The 21865-nt window shown below is 33.1% G+C and overlaps 1 protein-coding gene and 2 long non-coding RNA genes across 5 annotated transcripts; all 3 read right to left on the bottom strand.

The window, feature by feature from the left end:
- Nucleotides 1-408: 408 nt before the first annotated feature.
- On the bottom strand, nt 409-3139 carry LOC146917384 (uncharacterized). Its single transcript, XR_015015603.1, has 3 exons — nt 2853-3139; nt 2239-2353; nt 409-662 (listed from the first exon to the last, which is right to left on the bottom strand). It is a non-coding gene; the product is annotated as an uncharacterized LOC146917384 (long non-coding RNA).
- A 1920-nt stretch (nt 3140-5059) lies between these two features.
- On the bottom strand, nt 5060-7745 carry LOC146917385 (uncharacterized). The gene is made up of 3 exons (XR_015015602.1): nt 7504-7745; nt 6890-7004; nt 5060-5313 (listed from the first exon to the last, which is right to left on the bottom strand). It is a non-coding gene; the product is annotated as an uncharacterized LOC146917385 (long non-coding RNA).
- A 4393-nt stretch (nt 7746-12138) lies between these two features.
- LOC146917386 (TMV resistance protein N-like) lies at nt 12139-18542 on the bottom strand. 3 transcript variants are annotated; one of them, XM_085719224.1, is made up of 6 exons: nt 17963-18542; nt 16640-17756; nt 16311-16529; nt 15450-16166; nt 14709-15330; nt 12139-12763 (listed from the first exon to the last, which is right to left on the bottom strand). In XM_085719224.1, the coding sequence occupies exons 1-5, from the start codon at nt 18466-18468 to the stop codon at nt 14785-14787; spliced, it is 3105 nt and encodes a 1034-aa protein (XP_085575350.1). In that variant the 5' UTR covers nt 18469-18542; the 3' UTR covers nt 12139-12763; nt 14709-14784. The 3 variants fall into 3 exon arrangements, with proteins under 3 accessions (XP_085575350.1, XP_085575353.1, XP_085575351.1); XM_085719227.1 differs by lacking the exon at nt 12139-12763 and having other exon boundaries at nt 14725-15330; nt 16311-16521; XM_085719225.1 differs by lacking the exons at nt 12139-12763; nt 14709-15330; nt 15450-16166 and having other exon boundaries at nt 16254-16529.
- Between the last annotated feature and the right edge of the window lie 3323 nt (nt 18543-21865).

Below are 21865 nucleotides of genomic sequence, written 5' to 3' on the forward strand. Positions count from 1 at the left end.
TTTTTGAAAACGGCTCAGTTGTTATAGGACGGAGGAAGTATAAATTATTTTTGCAATTTCTTGAAAGAAAAAAAAAGTCAACATTTTTCTAATTTGATATGAAAAGTCAACATTTTTAATATATTATTAGTTTACTTTTCAATTTTTTTTGGTGGCCGGAGTTCGAACCTCAGACCTTGCATATTTCATGCATTGTCCTTACCAATTGAGCTAAGCTAACGAGAACTTTTAAAATATTATTTGATAATAAGAGAGTACTAAAGACCGTAGAAAGTGTGACACCCTAAATCCCAAGAATAATTATTGCTATTATTTAATTAAAAATAGAGTTTGATTCGCAGCGGAAAGTGTCAAATAAAAACTTCTCTAATGATATAGGAATTCTTCCACAAAATTTAGGATATCACATTGACTCATAACAAACATAATTCATATTTCACTTCATTAAAAATTATAGTAATAATAACATCAAATCTTTTTCTTTTGAAAATATTTCATTTTACATCATAGACAATGGTTTTCTTGCACAAAATTAAATAAGTAAGCATATCCCTTTTCCCGTGTCACTATCAGAGCGGTGCTTTTCCCGAAAATAACCGACGACACAAGACAAGTCCTCACGAAAGGCATGCACCTGACTCCAAGACTCATAACCTATATAACTACGGTTTCGCAACCGCAGGGCCAAGCCAGCAAACACAAACAACGAAGGGGTGAGTTCCGAGAACATGTAATAGTATAAAAAAAATGAGAAGAACACGTAAGCAATTTAAGTCAAAGTCGTTTCACATCACAAACATAATATTCAGAACCTTGAAGAATATACTATATCATCTCAATCTATATTAGTAGAAAATATCATTACAACTTAAGAACCAAAAAAAAACTTCACAAACACAATGTCACAATTCAATTCCAACTAGTCACAACACATGTAGTCACCAATAACCATCTTCATAAGAACATCAGAAAATAATCACCTTCATCGTCTCACACAATTACATTAATAAACATCACAAAGTAATTCGTTAAAACATCACAACTTAACAACTTGATTCGACAACACGACTCAACTTGACAATGCACTCTTAACAACTTAACAACTTAAATCATCGTGAAACTTCTTGATATGCAAATGCATGTGGTACCATTCAACAACATATATGAGCGTAATTAGGCTCTTCAACAAGTGAGCATAAAGCTGCCGGGCTTAAATCCCCCAACGTATTTGAGCACAAGGCTGCCGGGCCTAAAGCCCCCAACTTTAATGAGCACAAGGCTGCCGGACCTAAAGCCCCCAACTTTAATGAGCACAAGGCTGCCGGGCCTAAAGCCCCCAACTTTAATGAGTATGCAATGGACTCAACTCCTACAACTTAGACATCTTGAACTTCTTAAACAACTTATATGATTCCAATAATTTGGACAACTTCTTACGACTTCACAACTTAGACCGACACAACTTTATGACATTAATGGTCAACAACATCAAACGACAAACATCAACATCTTAAACATCGCATCAACATAGGCATCATAAATAACACATATTTAAATCACACATCTTCCAAATAGCACTTCATTATATAACACATCTTTAAATAGCATCATTATCAAATACACATCATTAAATAACACTTCAGTTATACATCATCAATTAACACATCAATTTCACATCTTTAAATCATATACATCTTCAAATATCACATAGTCAAATAATATATTTCATTTACACATCTTAAAATAATACATTTAGCACTATGGTATCCAAGACACATCTATAAGGAGAATAAATCTTATTTCAAACACATTCAAAGATAGTAAGAATAATTTCAATTATTATCTCTATAAAATCACTTAAAAAAATAAACTATTATTTATACTAGGCATACGGCACCACTACAATTCCAACTTCTAATACATAACATCACATCTATATCAATCATTAAATAAGTCATCAATCTAAATAGTTGCAGCAAATCAAGCATAAGCACACACAAATTTATCCATGACTTCAAATACCACATATTCACATAGTTTAAATCAAGCAACACCTTAATAATGTTTCTAATTCTTCTTTTAACCTCCCACGTCTAAATTTGCACATTAATTAATTATTCTCTCAAAGGGCTACAACCGTCGCAGTGAGCCCCGAATGAACTTTGGGAAATACGACTTTCCCGTTCATCCCAATTAATTTACACTCATGATCTCGAACTCTTCTCTCTCACCCCATACCTGGATTGAAGCTTTCACAATATATAACAAACTTAACGGTGCAACGACTCCAAACAGTGTAATAGATTCACATCTCCTTTTTGGTCGGCGTAGAGGCAAAGAACCCATATGACAACTACCAATCAATATAAATAAATTATTTACTATTCACAATACAGTCTAAGATTTGCCTGATAATAAAAATATTAAAATGAGAAGTCTCTAAACAACATTGTCTATATTTTTATTATTTTCTTTTTATAAACTCATAAGTGTCTAGGTTTAATTTTAAAACGACTCTATCACATGCTAGAATACAATTATAATAACTAAAATTAACTAGTGATTAACTAGTGAAATAAACCATAAGCTTTAGTATAATCAATAACTGTCAATCAAATTAAAATTCATCTAATTGAATACTCTAAGTTCACTTACCACTACATCAAGTATTAGTCATTATTCCATTTTACGGTATTAAGAGACCTAACTCTTTTAACAAAATTTCACCCTCACAGCCCAGTCAATATTCATGCTAAAACTATCAACTATATTAGTATCAAATCCATCAAACCTTATAAACTCAATTTGAAACAGTAACATGAATGTTTTGTAAAGTTTGTGTATCTACTCACCCTATCTAATGAAGTAGCCAGTTTGTTTCCCCCTCACGATGACTTTTCTCTAAGCTGCTGCCAGTTCTCTCAAGGTACGGCTGATGTGTTTCCGTTTTAGGTTTTCTCCTTTCGGCGGCGCAAGAAGGTTCTATGTGTGTGGGTTCATATTTTCAGTTTTCAAAAATATTATAAGCCAATTAGGTCATACTGATACTTGTGATTGAATACATATATATATACACACACAAACACTAGTGGTTATAGCATATTAATTTGTTGCATATTAGATAGGTTTTAGGCCCACTCAACTATATACACCCACCATTTATTCTCTTCTACTACTAATAATATAAACTAATTTTATTTTACTCACTCATAACTAATATTATCCCATAAATATTCATAGTAAACTACTATCATTTTTCTAAAATAATTAAAATAATAAACAACTAAAATAAAATATGCACACAGTTCATATCAATTCACACAATGTCACAATCATAAGCAACATATATGTATAGATAAAATTGCTTATAATAATAACTAGAGATTTATACCATCATCATATATTTAGATATATAGAAAATATATTATAGAAAATTTGGGGTGTTACAACTCTACCCCCTTAAAAGAATTTCGTCCTCGAAATTCATAGCGCAAGAGAAAATAGATTTAATTCTTACTTAAATATCTTATCAAGGGTTCGCAAGACTCAAATCCTAATTTAATTTAATGCACACAAGTTTAATATTTCTTAATAAGACTGATTCTTTAAATGTGGAGTTTCTAAAATACTACATATAAACCACATCCCCTTTTTTTTTTTGTGTCACCCTTACTAAGATATGACTAAGCAAGTAGTTACTAAATTCATATCACAAGAGAAATAAATAAATTATTAGAACTTAAACTAACTGTGTTATTCTAACTAAATAATTTACACATACAAGATATACACACACTTCATTCAAGATAGATAATTCATTGTCACTAATTCATTCAACCTGAGTTCCCACTCTCATAAAAATCACCCAACACTGCTAGAACTAAAAGGATCCTAAAATGAAAAGGGAAGATCTACAAATGAAGGGTAGTCCCATGACTACCAAAGAAACCAAGGCATCCATGCCCGAAAGGATAAGAAGAGTTATATTCAATCACATCTTCATTAACTTACCAAATTATTCTTTTTTTTTTAAAGGAAAGGAAAAAAAAAAGGCTTAAACTCACTATTTGTCTAACAAATAAGGCCTATATAGAAACAAGGCATATACACAACCTATTTTACACGGAGAATACCCTATCACTAACTAGTAAAACATATAGAGATTCTACACTCATACAAGTCAGTCAAGCAACATGTCAGAAAATCTACAAAAAAAAAAAAAAAAATTCTTTTTGTGTTCCAACATGATCAGAAAAGTTATACTTACCAAACCATAATTCTCTTTTTTTTTTTTGTACAACAAGCAAAATAAATTTCATATAACAAAGGGAACCTTGTCTAGAAATACTTTTAAAATCAAAGTTCTGTTTGGTATGAAACCAAATATTAAAAACATGACGTTACAAAACACATAACACATTGGCTAGGAAAAATGAAAAGTCTGTATACATTTATTTTTTGTAAATATAACTAGCTTACTTCAATTTGACTCCAAGTTTGCATCTAACTTGTTTCAAACCTAATTTAATCATGTCAGCTCATAAACTCTTTTAATTAAACCTTAAAATGGAGAAAACTCAGTCAAAGCACGTTCAAATAAGCAACAATAATTATCACCTCGCTTCACAAACATTGCAACGAGTAAGTAACAAGGTAGAAGCTTCAAACAAAACAATACAAAGAAAAGAACATCAATGTTCACTTAGTGAATTTAGCACTGATGAAAATACTAAAACATATAGCAACTCATCACCTTTCGGCTTAACTTATAAGCCGGATTCTTGATGATCTTAAACAACTTAGTAGAACAAGATAACATCTCAAAGATTGCAGACAAATAGTAAAACAACTAACAAGATACACACCAGACACATGACAAACACATAACACACAGTCGGATTGGACCGACCTGCTCTGATACCAATTGTGACACCCTAAATCCCAAGAATAATTATTGCTATTATTTAATTAAAAATAGAGTTTGATTCGCAGCGGAAAGTGTCAAATAAAAACTTCTCTAATGATATAGGAATTCTTCCACAAAATTTAGGATATCACATTGACTCATAACAAACATAATTCATATTTCACTTCATTAAAAATTATAGTAATAATAACATCGAATCTTTTTCTTTTGAAAATATTTCATTTTACATCATAGACAATGGTTTTCTTGCACAAAATTAAATAAGTAAGCATATCCCTTTTCCCGTGTCACTATCAGAGCGGTGCTTTTCCCGAAAATAACCGACGACACAAGACAAGTCCTCACGAAAGGCATGCACCTGACTCCAAGACTCATAACCTATATAACTACGGTTTCGCAACCGCAGGGCCAAGCCAGCAAACACAAACAACGAAGGGGTGAGTTCCGAGAACATGTAATAGTATAAAAAAAATGAGAAGAACACGTAAGCAATTTAAGTCAAAGTCGTTTCACATCACAAACATAATATTCAGAACCTTGAAGAATATACTATATCATCTCAATCTATATTAGTAGAAAATATCATTACAACTTAAGAACCAAAAAAAAACTTCACAAACACAATGTCACAATTCAATTCCAACTAGTCACAACACATGTAGTCACCAATAACCATCTTCATAAGAACATCAGCAAATAATCACCTTCATCGTCTCACACAATTACATTAATAAACATCACAAAGTAATTCGTTAAAACATCACAACTTAACAACTTGATTCGACAACACGACTCAACTTGACAATGCACTCTTAACAACTTAACAACTTAAATCATCGTGAAACTTCTTGATATGCAAATGCATGTGGTACCATTCAACAACATATATGAGCGTAATTAGGCTCTTCAACAAGTGAGCATAAAGCTGCCGGGCTTAAAGCCCCCAACGTATTTGAGCACAAGGCTGCCGGGCCTAAAGCCCCCAACTTTAATGAGCACAAGGCTGCCGGACCTAAAGCCCCCAACTTTAATGAGCACAAGGCTGCCGGGCCTAAAGCCCCCAACTTTAATGAGTATGCAATGGACTCAACTCCTACAACTTAGACATCTTGAACTTCTTAAACAACTTATATGATTCCAATAATTTGGACAACTTCTTACGACTTCACAACTTAGACCGACACAACTTTATGACATTAATGGTCAACAACATCAAACGACAAACATCAACATCTTAAACATCGCATCAACATAGGCATCATAAATAACACATATTTAAATCACACATCTTCCAAATAGCACTTCATTATATAACACATCTTTAAATAGCATCATTATCAAATACACATCATTAAATAACACTTCAGTTATACATCATCAATTAACACATCAATTTCACATCTTTAAATCATATACATCTTCAAATATCACATAGTCAAATAATATATTTCATTTACACATCTTAAAATAATACATTTAGCACTATGGTATCCAAGACACATCTATAAGGAGAATAAATCTTATTTCAAACACATTCAAAGATAGTAAGAATAATTTCAATTATTATCTCTATAAAATCACTTAAAAAAATAAACTATTATTTATACTAGGCATACGGCACCACTACAATTCCAACTTCTAATACATAACATCACATCTATATCAATCATTAAATAAGTCATCAATCTAAATAGTTGCAGCAAATCAAGCATAAGCACACACAAATTTATCCATGACTTCAAATACCACATATTCACATAGTTTAAATCAAGCAACACCTTAATAATGTTTCTAATTCTTCTTTTAACCTCCCACGTCTAAATTTGCACATTAATTAATTATTCTCTCAAAGGGCTACAACCGTCGCAGTGAGCCCCGAATGAACTTTGGGAAATACGACTTTCCCGTTCATCCCAATTAATTTACACTCATGATCTCGAACTCTTCTCTCTCACCCCATACCTGGATTGAAGCTTTCACAATATATAACAAACTTAACGGTGCAACGACTCCAAACAGTGTAATAGATTCACATCTCCTTTTTGGTCGGCGTAGAGGCAAAGAACCCATATGACAACTACCAATCAATATAAATAAATTATTTACTATTCACAATACAGTCTAAGATTTGCCTGATAATAAAAATATTAAAATGAGAAGTCTCTAAACAACATTGTCTATATTTTTATTATTTTCTTTTTATAAACTCATAAGTGTCTAGGTTTAATTTTAAAACGACTCTATCACATGCTAGAATACAATTATAATAACTAAAATTAACTAGTGATTAACTAGTGAAATAAACCATAAGCTTTAGTATAATCAATAACTGTCAATCAAATTAAAATTCATCTAATTGAATACTCTAAGTTCACTTACCACTACATCAAGTATTAGTCATTATTCCATTTTACGGTATTAAGAGACCTAACTCTTTTAACAAAATTTCACCCTCACAGCCCAGTCAATATTCATGCTAAAACTATCAACTATATTAGTATCAAATCCATCAAACCTTATAAACTCAATTTGAAACAGTAACATGAATGTTTTGTAAAGTTTGTGTATCTACTCACCCTATCTAATGAAGTAGCCAGTTTGTTTCCCCCTCACGATGACTTTTCTCTAAGCTGCTGCCAGTTCTCTCAAGGTACGGCTGATGTGTTTCCGTTTTAGGTTTTCTCCTTTCGGCGGCGCAAGAAGGTTCTATGTGTGTGGGTTCATATTTTCAGTTTTCAAAAATATTATAAGCCAATTAGGTCATACTGATACTTGTGATTGAATACATATATATATACACACACAAACACTAGTGGTTATAGCATATTAATTTGTTGCATATTAGATAGGTTTTAGGCCCACTCAACTATATACACCCACCATTTATTCTCTTCTACTACTAATAATATAAACTAATTTTATTTTGCTCACTCATAACTAATATTATCCCATAAATATTCATAGTAAACTACTATCATTTTTCTAATATAAAGCATATAAATCATATAAAGTACATTCAACAACTTAAACATCCTATAATTCATTAATCATATCTAGCAACTTAAACTTCCTTAACTAGTATCATTATTCTTCCTACATTAGTCATATACTTCATATTATATCATCATATACATATCATCACATATCTACAAATATTAGTCATAAGCACCTTATCATAATCACATAACATCTTATCATAAATCACATAACATCTAACATCAATAATAATCATAAGCATCATCACGTAATTCACATAAGTATCATTATCAAAACATAGCATTTATCGAAAACAACTTCATAATCAAGTTCATAATCAACTTCATAAACAAACATCATCATTAAATCATAATCATCGAATCACAATCAAACTTCATAATCAAACCTTACTTAACTCGACAATGCGACTCAACTCGACTATGCAACTCTGAACATCTCAAATGATCTTAGCATCTTAACAACTTAACAACTTGACAACTCGACAACTTCACGTCTTAAATCATCTTAAAAACCTCTTGATATGCAAATACATTTGGTACCAATACAGAGCATCAAGCTCCCAACCAACTTATATGAGCGTAAATAGGCTCTTCAGGGCATCAAGCCCCCAACATAGTGAGCAAAAGCTCCAGGGCATCAAGCCCTCACCCATCGTGTGAATGACTAGGCATTCCAGGGCATCAAGCCCCCAACCAACGTATATGAGTATCCAATGGACTCAACTTTCTACAACTTAAACAACTTCATGAACATCTATGACATCCTAACATCTTGACATCTTGACAACATAACATCTTAACAACTTGATGACTTCATAACGACTCGACGACTTAACAACTCTTATCATCTTAACGTCTTAACATCTTAACATCTTAGCATCTTGACAACATATGGATCACATAAATAATTCATGTCATATCATAATATAACAATATCAAATGATAATAAACAACATCTTAAAACATCATATTCATCAATCATAAACAACTTCATATAACATCGTATTTAAACATCAACAATAATTCACTATGTATCTTTGTAAAAACATAATAAATTATCCACAACATATTTTCATGTCAAACCAAAGCTACTGCAAAGGTATCACAAATATCAACAACTTTCATGTTTACAACAAAGATCAATTCAAAACAGAAACATATGAACAAAACGCAAAAACATGAAACAGAGAATGATGTCACCGTACAATTTTGCTAAGACCTACCTGTAGTATTTTCATCATAACTCAAAGACCAAACATCATTTTCACGTCAAACCAAAGCCAATAGAAAGCTAACAAAATTATCTAAAACTTTCATGTTTACGCCTAAGACCAATTTTGTACCGATCAATACCAGTTTTTATTTTAAATTCGGAAAAGTTGTGCTGAAAGTCCATAAAAGTTCACTGTGACCTATGTGCAGTAATTTGACCATAACTCAAGTTCTATAAATCCTATTGACGTGGGACCAATGACATTAGAAAGCTAACATCCATACCTACAACTTTCGTGTTTACACCTAAGACCAATTCCGCACCGATCAATACCAGTTTTAATATCAAAATTCGGGCAGAATGCAGATTTTCTTCAAGTTTCACCTAATCTCATGGTGCTAACCTCAAAACTACTTCCAATAATCATCCTATGGATTATCTAAGGTCTGTACACAATTTCTACATCAACTCAACAAGTTTTCATCATCTAATCATCAAATCTCTCTCAAAACCCTAATTCTCAAATTCTCACAAATTCTCCCCAACTTGTTAGATGTAATCTAATGATTTAACAACTTAATATTAATGCAAGATAGTCTCACCCTCACCTTAGATTAATTCCTGAATCAGCGGCAGCGTTTTTCTTTCCTAAGGTCTTCTCCTCTTCTCTTGACTTTTCTCTCCTCTTCTCTTCTTTCTTGTTCTCTTCTTTTCCAAAAAGCGGTTTCCGGTAAACTCTTTCTAACCTAAGCTTCTCTATTTATAATACTAAAATATTCTTCCCAAATCTATTTAGGCCCAACAACTTATTCTTCTTTCTATTCTAACCCCCAATTCCACTCACACTAATAATCCTCATATTCTAATGAATAATATTTCTCTACTAAATATATATCTCTCCCACTTGATAATATTAATACACCAATTAACATATATATTTCCACATAAAATAACAAATATATTTCTACACCAAATAACATATATATTATGCTAGTAAATATCAACATATAACATAACAAAATATCACTCAACAAAATATATTAACTAAATTATAAAAAGACATTTAATCTCAATAAATCATATATCCCTCATATAAATCATATAAATACATAAATATATTCTAAAACTAAGTAAAATAATTAAATAAAAAGGAGGGCGTTACACAACCAATATCAAAGTGTATGACAGTTATAGACACAAGCAAAATTAGAAAACAACGAGAGATAGAAATAAAGAACACACGAAATTTGTTTACCCAGTTCGGTCCATTACTAACCTAGTATGGGGGAGAGAGCAGCCCTCCGTTCAACTATAATGATGAGTAACTTTACAAAAGAGATATCAATGAGTTACAAGAATAGGTCTCCCACCTAATTCTACCCAAAGTCCCAATATCTTCCCGTGAACAAGAGACTCAATCCTAATAGTGTTTCCCAAGGTGAATCAACCCCAACCCTAGTGTTTGTTGCCAAGAGCAAACTCTATACAAACCCTAGTTTTTTTTGTTGACTTCTAAACCCTTGTTTCAGCCCCCTCTATCTCTCAAGGTTTACTCTAATACAAGGTCCATATTTATAGTAAAAGTATCCCTCATAAAATTGGAACAAATCTCAGCCCAAAAATACGTTTCTGTTATATTTTCTGCTGATAAATTATTAGGGCCCCGGATTCCTCCATTCGGCCACCGATTTTTCACGTACCAACAGGTTGAAAAACCACAGGCAAATTCGGGCCCAGGACAGCACTATTCGCGCCCCGATTTTGACAGATTCAAAATTCCAATTTTGAGTCATTTTCACAACAAATGTATTTATAGTATAAAAGCCTTTTTTTTTAATATAAACAAACTTAAAAAATGTATTTATAGTATAAAAGACTTTTTTTTTGTATACAAATAAACTAAAAATAAGCATTATGTAAAGAAGAAGTCGGAGTTTGAACCATGGTCACGACGTGTGACTTAACAATTTCCGCACTTTTGTTAGTTAAGCTAGCATTTGTAAACGAGTGTAAAATACTTTTATAATATTATATATCAAAATTACATGTATTGAAAAACTAAATTTAGACCAAAAAAATAACCATAATAATAGGAACAAAAACGTATCCAAATTTCATTATAATATAAAGAATTTAGTTATAACAACTATGTCCTTTCAACTAAAATCATATTTGCGGAATTGATTTTATGATATTTAGGTGATCTAAAAGATAAATGATTGACCACGCACTCTTTGCACAGAAAGAAGTCACCTTCATATTTTTCTAGTCCAGTTTTTGGTATGAAGTTATGGGGGTTTGTTAGTAATTAATTTATATATTGAACAGAACTATCAGCCTAGGAGTGATTTTGTTGTACTTAGAATGATGAAATTCTTATAACTGAGTCATTTGAGTTCCTTCATTCTCTGATATAACTCAAATTTCCCTGTTCATTCTCTGATGCAACTAATATTAAATTACCAATTAGGTCGTGGTAATTACACTAAGCCAGTGACATAAACTGCATTCCTTTGAGCCAACATTTCCACATAAAATGGACATTATGGATCAAAAATCTCAGTGTTATAACTGAAGTGCTTACAGTTTTAATTGTTTCCACATTCCAACTTGTGCTCTTTTCCATAGAGCCTCCTAAGTTCTGATGAAATGAAAAACATTAACATACACAAGTAAATATGAATTGCTTCAGCAGATGAAGACATAAAAGACAATTACCATAATATTGCTTCCTAAGTAAACATGGTGCCTCTAACTCAGAGAACTCTACATGAAGAAAGTAATCCATGTGACAGCATGATCAACAATAGGACTTTCATGAGACTCATGATGAACAATCCAGTCCATAAGGAAACCTCTTAATATCCTCACTCTTCGTAAACTCTTCTCCCAAAATTATAAATTTAAATTTGTGTTAAAGGATGTGTTGCTAGTACTCCTTAAAATACAAACACGGATTTGAGATTTTTTTTTGTTTGATGTAGAAATTTCCCTTTAGAATGTGACTCAACTTGTTTTGAAATTCTACATACATGATACATTACATCGAAATACTACAATGTAATATTCTGGTAACTGATAATCAAATACTTGAACTGAAAAATTCAAAAATATAAACTAAGCATCCATCTTTTTGAAATGGAAGTTAATATCATTTAACAGAGATTGTGATGAACCATCTGTTGGAATCACAATATGTACAAACTCTTGTATTCTTGAAAGGAAAAATATCAAAATGAGACTTTCTACTATGTACAGTCATACAGTGTCTTCTACTATGCGGCTAGCTGGAAAAAACACGAAAAATATGGTCTTCGTAAACACGAGCCATACAGTGTTGTTGCTGCTACACAAGTTCTGTATCAGAAACTTCCAGGTTCTGATCTTCATCTGATTTACTCTTTCTGTAAGGATTGGTGAAAATCACATCCTCCTCCATGCTTCTTTTCTTCTTGAACAAGTAGAATCCAATTTGTGTACTAAGATTGAAATCCTCAACTCTTCAACTGAGCTGCAAGCATGTCATTACTCACTGCCCTTTCAGACAACCAACGGATTCTGTGGTGAGCGCAACGTCTAGACTTCCAGCTTAACAATGCAAGTAGCCAGATGACTACAGATGGTTTCCTGAAAATGTACAGTCAAAGAACAAGTAAATGGTTGGTTTTGGATAGAGAAAAGTTTCGTAAATTACCGACAACAGGCTGAAATCGTCAGGAATGGATTCTCCCATGTTGAATTTTATGCGAGAGAATGTTGTTTAAAAATGGGCATAGGGAGATTGAAGGTAGATGTTAGTAACATCACTTCCTCATGTTTGATTCAACATCAGAGGATCCACTCTTAAAATTATCATACATGCCATCATACAGAAAGAAAAAAAATCTAACATTTTACAGTCCTAAAAATAGGAAAATAAAGTGATGAAAAAGATTTATAAGTCATATTAATTCTATAAAGAGAAATGGGGAACCAATTTGAAAGAATTTAAAAATGAATATAAATACCAGTAGGCTGTAAAAGCAGCTCCCCCTGAAAGCCGTATGGATCCCTTCGCTCTATCGGCAGGCTCTCCTCCCTACAGAGTTGCTTCTGTCCGAAGAGAAGAGCGACGCTGGCGGCGGGGCAGTCGAATATGCCCCATACCAGCACCAAGTGTCCGCCCGTATGATCTCAAAGATAAGAGGAGCTTTCTAATCCCCCCACTACCTTGTGCTTGCCGGTTACCACATAGGTAAAAATAGGGATTGGAGTGGTAAGGAGGTCATGGGTTCAACTCCCTCCTCTGACAAAAATAACTACTAACATTGCCATTTCAAAAAAATAAAAATATAATTAATAAATCATGTTACAGCAAAAGGCATAAATAAATCATGTTACAGTAAAAGGCAAAGTGAAGTACCTTGATGTTCACACAGGATGATATACAATTAGTGATGTACATGTGAATGAATTCTGACGGCAGTTCAACTGCTGTTGTAAGCCTGTTCACAACTTCCATTGAATGTAGACTCATGGTCCATATTGACAAGTACTGTAAAGTATCTGTGAGCTTTTAGATGTGTTGTCATCATAAATTCCCAATAACTGAAATCTAATTCAGAATTCAATTTGGGACCGGACCAAACGATATTGAAATTGTTTGCCATATCTCTTTCAAAATACGCTCACAATAACTTTGACACAGTGAGAACTCTTTTGTTCCTCACACACTCGGACTGTTTTTGACACTAACAGGACCTAACCTGCTCTGATAATCCATTATAACTGTTGCATACCTCTTTGGCATGGCCATTGTCAGGGGCAATGAATCGGTTACCCTCACTGATAATGGTAGGATGCATGCTGCCACCAATGGCATACATCTCCCAGTGAGTGTAGTCATTGTTAAGCACATGGATAAAACCAAATCTACATGCATTCTTTCTATTAAGTTATAGCAATTCAGTTATCTTCTTGATGTATAATCCACTCATTACAACCTTAACCTAATACATGGAAGTACAAAAACTAAAACTTTGAGTTATGAAACGAAATTCTCCACTTCCATTGGCCAAATCAAAACAAAATTTAATAGGAGAAAATCTTCTTTATACCATCTAGTTCATACATATAAATATTTCCACAATTTATTTATTTTTTTTTGCAATTTTTAATCTTTCAAACTATTGAACTATGATATAAGATGAAGTTTCTATCTATCTTCGAGAATCTTCATTTATCCATTTTAACCATATGAACAAGGAGAAAAATAAAATAAAAAAAGTTGGTAAGCTTTAAGTGTAAAATGTTTTCATATATAATTTATCAAACTTGGATCAATGGAATGGGAAAAAATCCTCCCTACGAAGCACAAACACGAAGAAATTAACACTGACATTGATTCGTCGACACCGGTAGTAATTTTAGAAAATAACATAAATGAATATAACTACATATGTCAGTGTCGTGTCGGTGTCAAACACACTCATGTTGTACACCAGACACGCCTTTAATAAGACTGTACATACATAAATCAATCAATGTTTATATTAATGATAATAATGTAAAATGTAAACAACAAACTACAAACCTGCAATTAATTGAGAGAATCTAGCTTCGGTGCTCTTTTTGTTTTCTGAATTTAGCCCAAATCTTTCTGTGAAGATTTATACGGATTGAAAATCTCTTTCTTTTCCTTTTCTTTTCTTTTGTGATAACGAAGCATTGATATCTTCATCTGATTTTGTCTTTCTAATATATGGATCGGTGAATACCACATTCTCCTCCTCTGTGTTGCTTTTCTCTTTCCACGCGTGGATTCCCATTTGTGCAATCCAACAATAACTCTCCAACATAAACTCCACATGGATCCATTCATTTTTCAAAAGTCCTTTGTCCATTATATACTCAAATTTCCTTTTACCGAATTCATTCAATTTCATATGAAACAAAGTTGTATGCTCAAAGTGCACAGAGCTAAAGATGGAACAGTAATTTATCTTAATTTCATATCCATTCACAAAATATTTGACTCCTGAGCCATTCGCCCAATTACTGCCTTTCGGAAGAAAAAAAATAAAAGTTATAGAAGGGAATTCTTTACGAAACCAGAAAGAAATTGTGTGTCCTCTGCTTTGGTGCTCAAACCAATCTGGTATCCCCTCTGTTCCGCTTGGGAAATAAAAACAAGTGCTTCCAGCCTCATGTAGTTGCTGTTAGTGTATATGAAATACAAATATATATATTACACATTATCAAATATAAATATATATGAAATACTATAAAAGATGTCAAATACTATAGTGCAATAAAACAAACAACAACAACAAACCTGACTCAATAACATTCTTCTACTTGATAAACTCAATGATATGCATTCCCTTGCAGAAAGCCATTCAAGATTTGGTGCAATCCCTCTAATTTCCTCAAGAGATGTGCAGTAAGACAAATAAAGATGCTTAAGATGGTGACATTCACTAAGGCACTCAGGAAGAATTTTGAAATTGTTCTTTGATAAGTCTAGATGTTTCACATTAACACACCACTGAAGAACTATTTGGAGACATTCATCTGAGAGGTTGCATTCTCTGAGTTCTAGATTTGTCACATTTGAAAACACTATTGAATACATTTTGTCATTCTGTTTTGGGAACCTCAGCATTCCACCCCATACAACTAACTCTTCAAGTTCACTGAGATTTTGAAATGAAGATGGCAATTCTCCTATGGAAGTATGACACAACCAAATATTGTCTATATTTGTCATCTTGCATAATAATTTTGGAAAACTCTTGAGACTCTTACAACAAGAGAGATTCAATTCTTTAAGAGATGCCAACCCTAAAGGTGGAAAACATTTGAGCTTTCTGCAACCAAATGCACTTAACCTTTCAAGTTTATTTAGGTGTCCAATCGAATTGTGAATTGTAATTAAATTGCAACAATGTTGAAAGGAGAACTTTTCTAAATTTGAAAGGCCTGAGACATCTGGTATATGTGTTAAATATTCACAATGGTCTAATGACAAGACTTTCATATCCTGGAACTTCTGCATAAACACAAAGGAAGAAACAATAAATAAACTTAAAAGCAAACACTATACTTTCATAGTGATTTCTTTTATGTTGGCGAAAAAGAAATCATTATACATTTATAAATATATACAGTTAGAAAATGATTTTATTTCACTTGCCTTGCTTAAAATACTAGACGATAGAGACTTTGATAAACATCCTTCCCATTTCAATGCTTTCAAACTGCTTGGAAGATACTTGAGACCTTTAGAACAATGGCCATTTTCAATGATAAGTGTTTTCAATCTTGTCATCTTCTTGAAGGCCTTTCCTTTCTGGTCTATTACAGGTTCCATCGAGTGGAAATTCATATATATCATTTCAATTTTACTAGTTCCCTTTTAACAAAAAAAAACATGAATCAACCGCAATAAAAATAAAATATAGAGAAATTTAAATGTAATTAAGCGAAGAAAACTACTTGAACATAAATATCAATCTTACTCACAGTGTTTTCCTTTAAAACATGAACTATATCTTCTTGACGCCACAACCTACTTCGTTCTCCAGGCTCTTTAGGTGATTCTTGTCGGACGACTTCTTTACCCATGTCCTTTATCAAGTCATGTAATCTCACATCATTAATAGATCCCGAATGGTAATAAGTACTAATCTTAACGAGAGATTTTCCAGCTAACACTCCTAGATGATGTGTTATACAATGGCCATAATGAGCACAAAGTATATCTTCGAACTGCTTCCATTCATATCCTTTGAAGCAGCAAGCGATGTCAAGAAAGACACTCTGCTGCTCTTCTTCCAAAGCATCATAGCTCACTTTAAGTATCTTTTGGATCTCTTTATTTGGAATCCTTTCATACCCATCTAATGTATACTTCCATTCTTCTATGCTCTTTCCGAACAAGTTAGAACCCACTACTTCTATAACTAACGGAAGGCCAGAAGCATATGAAACTGCACGGTTTAAAATGTCTTCATAACCTGAAGGAACATTGTCGCTTTTAAAAGCCATCCACCTCAACAATTCAAGAGCTTCTGTCCCTTTCAACCCTTCTAATGCATGTGTACTTTCTATGCCATGACTGCTCAGTAGGTCTTTGTTTCGAGTGGTAATGATGACTCTGCTTCCACATCCGAACCAATCATGTCCTCCAGCCAAAGCATGCAGTTGGTTCAAATTGTCAACATCATCGAGAATCAAAAGAATCTTCTTTCTACGTAGCCTCTCCTTTATGATTGGAATCCCCTCACTAACATGATCTAACTTAATTTCCAATCCAGTTGTTTTTAAAAGGAGCTTCTCTTGGAGATGTTTCAAGTTATTTTGAGCTGAATTCTCTCTCACATCATGAAGAAAACACAAACCTTCAAATTGATCAGCAACAAAATTATAGACTGCTCTTGCAAGTGTTGATTTGCCCAAGCCTCCAATGCCATAAATTCCAACCATATGGACCCCATCATCAGGTCCCTCATCAAGAAGCGATTTCACTTGTTGTACTCGAGACTGCAATCCAACAGGGTAATTGGCAACATGTAAGGGCTGACGACTAATCTTGTTGGAGATGCATTTGACTATCTTTTCAATAAGCTTGTATTCATATCTATTCATTTGCAATAAGATAAGTTAGTGTCTAACAACATCACAATCACATCCATGTACTAAGAATGTATATTATACATAGTACTTGTTTAAAACTGTATAAAAAAGGTATTTCCCTTTTAACCTTTAAGATGAGATTATTGTGAAATTGAAGTTGAAGAAATAAAATAGAAAAGGGAAAAATAGGATTTAAGTAAAGTTGGGTACCCAGGAGGACTATCATGGTAGCCGGACAAGTTAGCAGCCTGGCTCAGAGCCTCTTTCCATCCCTGCAACCTCTCCATGTTTTTCGGATCATTTTGAAACCTCTTTTCATGCTCAGCCAATGCTTCACCATAACTACCTTTACGATGTCGCACAATAGTAGGTTCCACACCAAAGAAAACAGGCAGAACGAGGCGACCCTTTGTCTTGTAGCAGTGAATGATGTGGACAAGTTCGTTCAAACAAAACGAAGAAGAGGCATAGTTGATAGAAAACACAGGAATAAAAATCCTAGATTCTTCAATGGCATTGAGAAGTGATGGTGTGATTTCATCTCCTCTTTGAAGACCATTGTCATCAATGAAGGTGTGGATTCCCTTGTCCATAAGAGCCTTGTAGAGATTTCCGGTGAAACCGTACCGAGTGTCACTTCCTCTGAAATTGAGGAATACTTGGTATTTGTACTCATAGGAAAAGGAAGTGGAAGAGGAAAGTGATTGCATAGCCATGAGAATTGAGATAAATGTGATGAAAAAAGAGTTTGAGAATGCAGAATATGAATGAGTTAGTTATTGTGGTCTGTGCTGTGGAGTCTTTAATATGTGACTATAAAACAAGGAGAAAACCTACGACAAAATTGTTAGTGAATGGATCAATCACATACTAAATATCATTGCACTACAACCTCTTCTTGCTAATTTCTTCAATTTGATTACTGTTTAAGCTTTTGGACAAAACTTAAATAAATAAACAAGTGAAATTTTGTGTCACGTTTTTATTCCCGTTTTGTATTTCTGTAAAGTAAATATCACTTTTCCTACATCCTCCTTCCATGTAATTTCTTTAAAGTAATGTGAATGTCTTAAAGAAGAGAAAGAAAAAAAAGGTAATAGTTTAAGGGAAGCTACAGTATGAATGGAGAGACATATAACGTGATTGGATCAAAATCATATAGCATACAGTGAGTAAAGGGATAAAAAAGTGGTCTCTTAACAAGAATGGCACACACTGAAAAAAGTAAACTAAATATTCCATGCTGCTTGCATTCTGTAATATGAAACTATTTAAAAAGGAGAAAAAAAGAGCTGTGTGAAATTTCCTGGCCACTTCCTATAGCCGTGTGGACCAATCATTGTACTACCACCTCTTCTTTTTGCTAATTGCTTATTCAGTGTGTGTCTAAATCTAGTTTTCAACTGCTTTTATTCTTCTGCTTAATGTAATTGTTCACTTTGTTACTTAATTAATCAATGTGTTAAATAACATGAAATAAAAATAAATGCAAAGCTATGTCATTCAAACATCTAATTAAAGACAAGTTAGTAACGCATACATCAAAAAGTTCTGATAGTATTTTCCTTTCGTGGAACTAGGTTTTGGCCTCTGATATATATGCACATGGCAGTAGGCATGTCACAAATTTTGGCATCGTTTTCCTACCCTCTTAACTTAGTGATGCTACTTTCTCAATGTTCCCAACTATATTAAAATAACCATGCTACAATATAAAGCAACTATATTAAATTAACCATGCTACAATATAAAGGGTCATCAGAACTTTCCGTTTCAGTTTTAAAAATTGTCAAGTATTTTTTTGTGACGAGAAATCTAGATAAACATTCAAACAACCTTGCAAGATTGATAACTCTCTCGAGCATAAACATGTAACTCATATTGATCGTACCTGATAAGAAGGTGATTGTCGGTGCTGTTTTGCACTGTGGTGGAATGCATCAGTTGGTTAATTGGAACGGCAGGGGTGTGTGTATCTGCAGACACTCCGACTCTCAAATCAGTAAGAGATCATAATGTGGTTTAGAGAGAGGTTAGATTCTACCTTGGAGACTGCGAACAGTCCTTTTATATAGAGGTGGGCGTTTGCAGAAAGTGTAACCGTCGGGAAGAGATTCGCAGAAACGTGGAAGGAGACGTTACAGTTCGTTTGAACTGATCTTTGTTTCTCCGAGCCCCGCCTGTAACACCCCGTTTTCCCAACGTAAAAATATCATAATTAAAAATCAGAGTAATTCAACCTTAAACGGAATGCTACACTTCTTAAAAATTTATAAACGGAATAAATAACAATTTATTCTTCAAAAATATAACAACATAATCTTTAAATCTTCGCAGCGGAATAGTTTGACAACTTAAATAATCTTTGGCACAAGGGCCTCAATATAAAATTTCATAAAACTTAGTTCAACATCAATTCTTGAAAGATTCATAAAGTAATACGTAAGGAACAGAAAGTAAAGACATAATCCCATCCCGTTACGTATCAGAGCACCTAAGACACACTTGTGAGGAGTCCACTCACGACCGCAACTAATCCTGGTTACCTGCAAGTTACCCATACGAAGAGCAACATTTCCAAGCAGAGGGTTGAGATTTCTCAAACAATAATATAAAGCATATAAATCATGTAAAGTACATTCAACAACTTAAACATCCTATAATTCATTAATCATATCTAGCAACTTAAACTTCCTTAACTAGTATCATTATTCTTCCTACATTAGTCATATACTTCATATTATATCATCATATAAATATCATCACATATCTACAAATATTAGTCATAAGCATTATCATATATCCTTTTAATCATAACATCTTAATCATAGACATAAACAACATCATATAACATCAAGTACTAATCATAACCATCTCATAACATTATATATCAACCATAAACATAATCTCAAACAATCCATCTTAAATATAATCACGAGGAATCATCATACATCATCATTAGTAAACGTATAACATCTTATCATATTCACATATCAGCATATCATAAATCACATAGCATCTTATCATAACGACTTCATATTCAACCATCATAAACAAATCATAATCAACATCATCATCAATCCTAAACAACATCATCGTCAAACATGAACAACATCATCGTCAAACATCATCATCAAAATCAAACATCATCATCAAACATGAACAACATCATCGTCAAACATCATCATCATTAAATCATAATTAAATATAAGTTATGACGACTCTACAATGCAACAACAACTTCAACAACAACTTAGACAACTTCAACAACAACTTAGACAACTTCAAAAACAACTTAGACAACTTCAACATGCATGTGGTACCACCAGGGCATTAAGCCCCCTTCGCTAAGGTCATATTTGGACCTGTCGGGCATTAAGCCCCCATCGCTAAGGTCATAAAGAACCTGTCGGGCATTAAGCCCCCATCGCTAAGGCCATAAAGAACATGTCGGGCATTAAGCCCCCATCTCTGACTATGCAACGACACAACTTTAATGCAACGACATAACTTTCGTACAACTTAGACAACTTCATGAACATCTATGACATCCTAACATCTTGACATCCTGACAATATAACATCTTAACAACTTGATGACTTCATAACGACTCGACGACTTAACAACTCTTATCATCTTAACGTCTTAACATCTTAGCATCTTGACAACATATGGATCACATAAATAATTCATGTCATATCATAATATAACAATATCAAATGATAATAAACAACATCTTAAAACATCATATTCATCAATCATAAACAACTTCATTTAACATCGTATTTAAACATCAACAATAATTCACTATGTATCTTTGTAAAAACATAATAAATTATCCACAACATATTTTCATGTCAAACCAAAGCTACTGGAAATACATCACAAATATCAACAACTTTCATGTTTACAACAAAGATTAATTCAAAACAGAAACATATGAACAAAACGCAAAAACATGAAACAGAGAAGGCTGTCACCGTACAATTTTGCTAAGACCTTCCTGTAGTATTTTCATCATAACTCAAAGACCAAACGTCATTTTCACGTCAAACCAAAGCCACTAGAAAGCTAACAAAATTATCTAAAACTTTCATGTTTACGCCTAAGACC

Source organism: Medicago sativa, chromosome 6 (genome assembly GCF_051527215.1).
Source record: "Medicago sativa cultivar Bolivia chromosome 6, Bolivia_mono, whole genome shotgun sequence".
NCBI classification, from domain to species: Eukaryota; Viridiplantae; Streptophyta; class Magnoliopsida; order Fabales; family Fabaceae; genus Medicago; species Medicago sativa.